Here is a 9706-nt window from a genome sequence, read left to right on the forward strand (position 1 = left end):
TCACCAGGACACTCAACTTCAACGCTTCATTTTAGGTAAAAGCCAGGTCTAGGGGAGTAAGTGGTACGTGCAAATTTTGGCAACAATAACTACTATCACTCAGCTTAGGTGATGGGTATCAGCTCCCATGTACTGCAGTTACATAAATACCCCTGAGCACGCATCCAGACGAATGATCCAAAAGCTTGTTTCAGGAATGAGAAGAAAAAAAAGGTCATCTTTAACTGAACAAAAAAACTGTCCAGTGTACCATTCCCCATGCTGCATTAAAAAAATCAAACCCTAAAACATCTTTCCTTGCAGTTCCATTCACTCCCACTCTACATCCACTGTCCAGGCTTTTGGCTCTCATCATGCTCATCTGAATCTCTGATCTTTAAGACTGAGAACATTTACTCCTTGCCCAGTTCATTCATAGTAGGGTTTTATTCAAGCATATCCCAAACTTGCTCTTGCGTTACTGTTGTGCTTTCAACAGTCATAAGCAAAAGGTGCACTCCAATGCATTTATATTCTAGATTCATAACATTTATGGAAGTAAACTGTAACAAGGACTCTAAATGGTTTCTCTAAATCTACTCATGAGCCAGGGGAGATTTAAACAACTTCACCTTTAAATCTACTTTTTGTGTGCTTATGTCATGTCCAGAGTCCATAATTTTCATAGCTCTGAGAACAATGCAGGATGATCTGTGTTTAGTAGTGCATTACTCACAAGTTTTCCACAATATCATAAATTTATTATAAATTGGTTAAATAATCACTGTCTTAATTAAGGAATGTGATAGACACACAAGAAGAACTCAGGGATGAGGAAGTGAATGAATCCCTCACATAACATGTGGCTCCATCACAAGCGGTAACAAGTGAACATGTTAAACTGGGCTGTTTATTTTGGCTGACTCATAGCCACAAACAATAGAAACTGCAAAAACACAGCTCTGACCAGTCTCCAGGGCAGCAGTTTAGTTAACTGAAATGTTGGAGGTGCAGAAGAAAAGCTCTTGCTCTCAAAAGAACATCTCAGTAACTCATTTTGTCACTTAATTGTTTATAATTCCATTCCGTTCTTAAAAATTTCTGGTTTTGGTTAGGCACAAACCTCTACCTTTTTTAGTGATAGAAATGACTCCAAGAGAGCTGGCACCTTTTAGACATCCCACTCTTCCATAGTAAACCCAGGATTATTTTCTGCCATTTCAGGTTGGCCTGGCAATTAGGTGAGAAGCAGGACCTTAGGGCTCAGGCAGTATCGTTTAACTTCAATCTTTGTTGTAAAAGTAGGTAACAAACTGTTGGGTCTCAGAGAAGATTTCTCCTGGAGATTGTTAGCTCAGCAGGCTCCGGCAGGCAGTAGGATAATGGGGAGAAAGGCCCTACTGAAACTACTTATTTTGTCATCATTATCCAAGACTTGTGACTTCTTATGTACGTATATGAAATTTCAGTAATTCAAGCTTGTACCTCTCGCTAGCACTAAGCCAGTGTGGTTTGAGTTCAGATAAAAATTTTAAGATTTTAATAAATTCAGTTAAACATCAACCAAACCTCTTAACCACATGAGGAGATCGAACAATTTGAGAGGACACACTTTTATTAAACCTGAGATTGTTGCTCTGTCTGGTATGCCTGAAAATACCTCCATGGGTTACCCATGGCACTCGGGCACTTTCCCACTGGCCTTCAACTGGTAAAACATACAGGGCAAAAACATTGCCGTTAAACCACATTTTCCAAGCTTGTAAAATAAACTTATTTTTAAAATCACACAGGTTTTAATTGGTTTGCTCAACTCCAGTTATTAGTAGCCACACTAGAACCACCAGTTAAACAGCAAATTGTTGCAAAGACCCATGTTTTTTCCTCAGTTAACATTTATTTTGTATGTATCCATAAAAGCGCTACATGAAAGAAGTGTGGACACATGGATCAAGTCTTGGCTTCATTTTCTTGCCAGCTATCAGACAGCATTGCTCATGCGCAAATCTTTTTGTATTTAATATCCATAGTGCAAAAGCATCCACTGCTCCCAATTAGGATTAAGAAATTTTATGAGAGGTGTTGTACAAAACAAAGATTGTCACAGTTCTGCCACAAAGCACTTACAGTTGGACAAGTTGGCAACTATTGCTGCATTGTGTATTATGTGAGAAGTAATTTTTAATGTTATTCTAGTCACCTTTAAATGAAAATATGACACTATATGTAGCTCTATGTGGTAATGGAGGATATTACACTTCCTGCAACAAATGCAGGACAATACTTCAGCAGCTACCAAGGCAAAATAGCTACTTTGTCTTACCAGGGGTTTTTTATATTTTTGTGCATATATTTTATTTCAGTCAAAAATTCAATGACATAATAGTATTAGGCAAGCTGAATCTAATCTAAAAGATAATTCTTTTTCAAACAAAAAAAAGTTGACCAAAATTAACAAAAGTATACATTTTGACTCTCGTCCTAATGGGAACAATTTGACACCTGATTTCAAAATTTAGTAATATTTTTAAGAGATGTATCCCTTCTTCAACACTTGTTTCGCCAAGAGAGATGACATCATAGCGATTTTCTTGTGTTTGGTTTAACAGAACACTTACTCTCACTCTTAACCAATGACAAAAAGGCTTTTCTAGTTCATGAAGTACAAAAAAATAAGAAAAAAGTCAAATCTTTGCACAGCCCTACTGGTCATGATCAACCTTCCTTCTTGGGAGGCATATTAAGACAGAACAGGTTACCTCTGAGATGAGTTTAGTAATCTTTGGGAAACCTGCATTACTGACAGAGAACAGTGTTCCCACGGCTGAGCAGAGAGCTGGATGGGATCAGAGCTCAGGAGTAATGCCTCCCAGTCACATGCGATCCCCAGCTCTCTTCTGCAGCCCACTAAAGGCCCTTGGCAACACGAATTCCCTAAATGAGGCAGTAGAGGATGCTTCTTCAAATATCTCCTTGATGCCAAGGATGTTTCTATGGTAATTCTGCGTTCAAAGTTACAGGCTCGTGCTGCATGAGAGGCTACACCAGGGCCCAAGGAGATGAATGAACCTATCTAAGGTTGTGCATACCCAGGGGGCTTCCATAATTTTGGGTGCGCAAAAATGCAAAGACAGAATAATGACAATGTTGTGCTGCACTTCAATTGTTGAATTACTTCAATACCTTGCTCACAGATGTGTGCATGTGAATTTAATCAACCAAACTCCTCACAGACAGCAGAGATTATTCTGAGATATTATTCCTGCTTCTGCTACAGAAAAAGAAGCGACCAGCCTTTCATAACCTCTTGTATACAGTGCTGTGTGTGTGAATGCATACACACACCCCCTCTCTCTACACACACAAAAGAAAAATGAAAAGTTTCCTATGTATAGCACATTATTCACAGAAAGAGATGACTTCTAATAACACTCACCTTTTCATGCAGAAAAAACACACCAAAAACCTGCTTGATTGTTCATCTACCTAAACATTTACAACAACAAAACAACAGGGGAAAAGGAAAGGTGGCACTATCAGAAATAAATATCTGAAGAAAATGAGTTTTTTTCTTATCACTTTAAATCCTAGAAAAGGAAGCTTTTCACTATCTTTTCTTCTTGAATCATTCTATGCTTCAGATCCTAAGTCAGTACATTCAACTATTCAATTTACAGTTCAATAATAGGGTCTAACACTGTCTTTTAAATGCATACAGAAAAGTTGCATCTTTTTGCTTTCATTTTCCCTGTGTGTTTGTTGCATACTGAGATCAAATTCCCTGCAGGCATCCTAACCTTGCAATTGGAGAAACAGTGCTCTAGGGTTTTCCACGTGTCTAATATACCTGGATAAAAACTGCTAATTGTCACTAACTTCCATTAAATGACAGCAGTAAGGCACGAAATATGCTCAATTTGCAGACGCTAGTGCCACTGGGAGTTAGCAGCAGATTAATAATTGTGCAGACCTCAAACATTCCCCTGGCACTGCCAGTCTGGGTTTCCAATGTAATGCCAGATTACAAGGCCTTTCTTTTTAGCTTGCTTTCCTAAAGAAATAAGGCTTAGGCAGTTGCACTGTCTCCCTGTGCATGCGTTTGACTGTCCTACCTTCCCACAATAATTTCTGGTCAATCTGAATACATTTTATAGGAGGATAGAGGTCACAAACATACAATGGCCTTAGCAATTTTGTGAAAAACAGGCAGCTAGGTAGATATAATGAAGCCTGAGCTTCTAGATTCAGATATTCTTGCAGACAGATGAACCCTAATTCTGCTCAAGTTTTGTAAGCACTGAAAGTAGAAGGGAGATGTGCTATATCACATATTCAGCAGGCAGCAACTCTTGCATGACCACCTTTATAGATCAGGTGTCACACTAGGTTCCTAGTTGTGTTTGGGGTTTTTTTTATTATTATTTTTACAAACCTATAAGCCAAAAATCCTATTTCAGCTTGAGGCTTTGAGTGCACATCAGGAGGCAGCTTCTTGCACAGGTACAATCTTGCTCTGGTTTCCTCCAGATAAGTTCAGGAGCCAACACTTTACCTCCCCCTTTCTTCTTGCTCTGTTGCTGCTGCTGTTTCCTCTCTGCTCTTGGCGTACATGGGCACATACTCTTGGGTATGAGGACACCACCCCTGTGGCATGCAAGCTTACTGACGGCTCCAGTGGCATGACAAAGCTCATTTCTGCATGCAGCAACACGATTACAGCGAAGGTGAGGGCGAGGTTGAGCCGATGTGTTTCAACACTGCTTTCTTGGTATTTATTACTGTGCCGTAGCATTCCTCCAATCTGGCCTGCTGCTGCTCCAGCTGCTTATGCAAGCTCCTGATTGAGCGCAACAGCAGAAGCCGTCGGTACATAGCTAGCTGGAGCCGGTACTTCTCCTTTTCCTCCTTTTTCTTATTTTCTAAAGTCTCCATTACTTTCGCAGTCTTCATCCAAATCACCCGGCCCACACTGCAAAGGGCCATATTGCCCTTGGCACTTCTCCCTGCCTGCTGCATGTGGTAGCCTCCAGCATCAGTTCCAGGCAGGGCAGTGACAGCCTGCCGGGGCTCGCTGGCCCTGCCAGGCACCCTTGGGACCTGCAGCACCTCCAAACTCAGGTCGTCATCACAGCAGGGGCTTTTGGAGCACAGGGAGGCAATGCCCACAGGCTGCAGGTTACCAACTGCCACAGGATATGATGAGCCACCTAACGATGCACTTACAACTGTTGGATGATGCTCAGCCAACCCAGAGGCTGTCCTCTGTGCCTGGCCACCACTAAGCATCTCTGGGCCAGTCAGGGCTTTTGCCTGGGCCACGGCCTTGCTGGAGAGGACAGACAGTCTTTCTGGCACTGCTGAGTTTCCCTTGTCTTCATTAAGGCTGGCTAACGAAGGGCTGGCAGAGCAACTGGGGGATGCCGTTACAGCATCAGGATTCAGAAATGGGTCTTCATCATCACTGTTATTTTGGATCCCCTCTTCATCTCTTGGTATTACAACTCCTGTCTCAGCCATTTATTGCATGAGCTACAGAAACTTTCTGTGGACAAAGTGGAAGTAAGAGGGTTTCATTTCCATATACACACACAGAGAAGCCCAGTGCAGAGTGACATTTGGAGAAAGAACCTCTCTTTATATTTAAGCAATGGACCTATTACTTTTCTAATAAAGCACAACCCTTGGGTCACTTCAGGCCATTTCTTGTGATTTGCATTAGATGTTCTTCGAGACACAACATTAATCCAATAATAATTAAAATGATATACTGTACTATTAACATTCTCAAATCTTTAAAGGCAAGTGATCTATCCCTGCAGCACTGGCTGTGCTGACTAATTAAACAGAATACAGTTGTAAATGGGCATTGTAAGCACTTCTCCCGTTTAAGAACACAGTTCTAACAAGTGTACTTTGTAGAGACGGGTGAGTTATCAGGATTGATCAGCTTTAAAGGGAGGTGGATGTACCACAAACAGCAGCTTGCATTTAAATGCCCTCTCCAAGATTAATCTGTCTGCTACCAGTTTGTTTACAAGGTTGCCTTTCCCCCTTCTATTAATTCTAACAGTAAAGCTATATTAGCACCATGCTAGCCATAGACAGGAAAAAGAAACCAAACACTTACCGAGGTTACTGGGGGAAAGGAAAAGAGTTACAGTGCATTGTGTCTGTGTATCATGTTTTCTTGAATGTGAGTCAGCACAATCTGGTACAGAAACATCACCGTGCCGGAGCAGGAGCAGCAACAGCATTACACCGTTCCACCCAGCAACAACACAGTCAGTCCCAATCACAGAGGAGAGCAGGGCTGGTTTCTTCCGCGCCCCCCCCTCCCTGCCCGCCCCCCCCCCGGGATATTCCTCCCTGGCATCCAGCTTTTATGTCATCTTTGAGCACCAAAATGAAAACCAGGGTTGGATGACACTTCTTTTCCCACCTCAAAAACAAACATACCCAATTCCCTCATTCTACAGGAGGACAATATCTATGGCCCTTCCCGTCCTTTGCCAGTCAGCAAGGAGGCAACACAGCACCAGAAAGAGGGTAAGGAATTCTGGACTGCAATATACACATTTTCCTTCAGAGAAAATAAGCTTAGATAAACTTTAGCTGCATAAACAATCTAAACCCAAAAATGAAACTAGCATTCAGCACCAACTGAATGTTAAGCATAAAAGCACGCAGAAGCTGTAAATTTAAGTGTTTAATGTACACCCATGTTTAGTTATGCTGGCCTAGTCTTTAAAGAGAAGCTCTACATCCAACTAAGGTATCCCACAGAACAATAAACTTTATCTGCACCTTTGATGTTCAGAAAAACTACCTTCAGCATCCTCTCTCACTTGGAACACCTGGATCAAAATTCACAAATTATCTATCTGCATCTACTTCAGTCAATTTACCATAAGGCTTCACTTGCCCCTAGACTTTCTCTTCTCTATTCTGGTAATATAAATATAAGAAAGGACCAATCCAAAATACTATCTAGAATCTTCCTGGAGATGGAAAAGAATGAAGGTAGATCCTATCTCCACTTCTACGTGTGCTGCAATATAATAATTTCTTATTTTTCATCTGTACTGACTATCTTTCTTCTGGATGAATCTGTCAGGATATACTTCCAACACTGGACATATAAAATCCGGTTAACATAAATTCAGATTTGTACCCTGAGGTCTAACTTGAATGCATTTTTTGGTGCAAGAGATATTTTGCACTGAATTGGTAAAATAAACTAAACCTGCTGTTTTCATGTACCGGATCATGCTGCAGATTATATAAATAATACTATGAAGAGATTAATATCCAGTGAGTTAATAAAGTCTGCAAGTTTATAACTTGGTGATTCCCATTTATCTGAATTACAAGTTATGGTTATTGAAGAATATGGAATTCAGATAACAGCGATTTTACTGTGTTACACACTGAAAAGGTTCATTGTAATTCAGCATTATGTAGAGAGTCTTTTAGTTTTGGCTGCTCTTCTCTCCAAAGCACTACAGGCATATCTTCCCACTACAAAAAGGACAGCGGAGGGGTGCTAGGTGATACGCGGTCTCCAGCAGTAGTATTCTGTTCCTCACTTCTACCTTTGCTGCAAAATAACTATTTTCTAATAGTCGAACGGGGCATGAAAAAACAGAGTTTTGGGTTTGGGTTTTTTGTGGGTTGTTTTGTTGTTTGTTTTTGTTTTAAAAGCTCTCTGCAGCTTTAATTTTTTCAGCAAAATTTTACAGGCAGTGTTGTTTGAAGGGATGGGGAGAGGGACAAAAAAAGTGGTATTGCACACCAAATTAGTTTAATCAAAAATAATATTAGATGTTTTATAGGTGTGGATCTGGGTGGAATAAATAGCATCTGATACAATCAACTAAACAATAAAACTACAAACCATCAAAACTCATTGAGCTAGATGGCTTTTCATAGAATATTATGACTTCAGCTGTAATCTATGAAGCTTAATAGCAAAAAATATTCAGTCCATTGGACTTATAGATTCAGCAAAATAGAAATACCATAAAAGATACATATTTATTATTGCTAAAACACAAGTGCTGTTTATGGCTAGGGTTGCATGCATGTTTCTGTTATTACCTTCCTTCTGTTGTTCACAACTTCCTAAAAATCTCACCTAAAGCATCAGATGGAAATTATCTAGCTTCAGTTTCTGGCTAAAGATGAAATATCCTGAACACTTCAGCCAAAAAGATTGAGACACTCGAGTCCAAAAGCAGGAACAAAAACGGTCTTATGACTGGGGAGACTGAGGAAACCTTCCAGGAGAAAGGCCTCTTGTGTAATTGACAGACTGGGGAACAGGGAACAAGATCACAGTTCCTTTCAAATGAAAACTGAGATGATACAACGATCCTTCTTTTCCCCCTCAGAGACTGTTACCTTGACAAAGTGACTCCTACAGTTTAGCTCCCTTTTATTTGCAATTCGAAGTTTAATAGAAAGACCTGAAAAGACCTTACATTATTTTCTTCTGTGAGAGGCACATTGTGCCATTTCCCTGGTGAAGAAACACTTTGAGAAGGGTTTGCTGTTCCCACTGAGAACCTGTCGCAGACAGACTGTTCAATGCTTGTTGCTCACTCCTGGCCTTGTTTTCCCTATTTGTGTGAAGATTTCCGGGAAGAACATGCTTCAGATTTACTTACCTGAGAAGTTCAGGTAGGTAAAATGAAAGCAAAGGCACTTCCAGTGAGGTTCATTGCATTTTATTACCACCCACTCACAGGTAGATGTGACTGCAGCAGTTTCAAGGTGTAGACCCTGGGGAGCCACCTTCAAGCTGTCGGTCTTGCACGCCCCTGCAAGGTCTATGCCAGCACACATTTTTAATCCATCACACTCCTTCAGATATTAGCTACAAGAGGTACTTGGCAACCTACAGGTTCCTATCTGTAAGCACATGCTGAAATGCTCTGTGCTTACAGGCTTCTGGAACAAGGGCTTAGCCATCACAATTGTGTCTCACATGGTAGCAGGAAAGAAATGGTCATGGGGGAGTCCCTGCAGATAGTCATGACAACTACTTCTCCTTTCTCTTCCAATTATAATGGCATTCTCAAACATGGACAGATGTGAGGACAGGAAGGTGCTTGGTCTTGTTTTTTTATTAAGTACAAATGTTTTACTGAAGTTCAAAGCCCAACAACCAAACACATTTACAAACAGCATCAGAAGATGATAAGCATTGGCGAAGATATGCCATTATGAGACCATAGCCTGGGAAGCTATGTTGTTTTGTATTTGAGTTTGGGGAGTACTTTTAACAAAGTAGTAAAAGATATCCTATTACACAGTAGTGTAATTCCATATTTTATATTAATTGCTCTTAAAGATCAAAAGCCATATTCTGTCTGTTAATGTACACACTCACATGGCCTCCTATGAAATCAATGAGATCCACATGTGTGTATCTGAGGCCTAAATTTTTCCCCAAAGATTCTTTAAAATCCTTTTATAGGGCAGTAAGTCATAGAAGAAAGTTGTATGTTCCCTTTCTTCTGCCTCCATACCCAAACCAGACATGAGTTAATACAGGCTGCTCTGCATTATGCTGGATGGTAACAGTATCCCGAGGGGCCACTGGCCAGCCAGGGATTGCCATAGTTCTGCTCTCATGCTAGTCCACACCTAGGCATTTCTGCAATCCTTTTACACCAGCAGAAAAATAAGAAATGGAGCCCAGCTCCATGTGCAGCCCACTGATCAT

The 9706-nt window shown here is 40.7% G+C and overlaps 1 protein-coding gene across 1 annotated transcript; it reads right to left on the reverse strand.

Moving 5' to 3' along the window:
* Positions 1–4692: 4692 nt before the first annotated feature.
* LOC141929359 (uncharacterized) lies at positions 4693–5496 on the reverse strand. The gene has a single exon (XM_074839127.1). The coding sequence runs from the start codon at positions 5494–5496 to the stop codon at positions 4693–4695; it is 804 nt and encodes a 267-aa protein (XP_074695228.1).
* Positions 5497–9706: the final 4210 nt, after the last annotated feature.

The sequence above is a fragment of the Strix aluco genome, chromosome 1 (genome assembly GCF_031877795.1).
Source record: "Strix aluco isolate bStrAlu1 chromosome 1, bStrAlu1.hap1, whole genome shotgun sequence".
In the NCBI taxonomy this organism is placed as follows: Eukaryota; Metazoa; Chordata; class Aves; order Strigiformes; family Strigidae; genus Strix; species Strix aluco.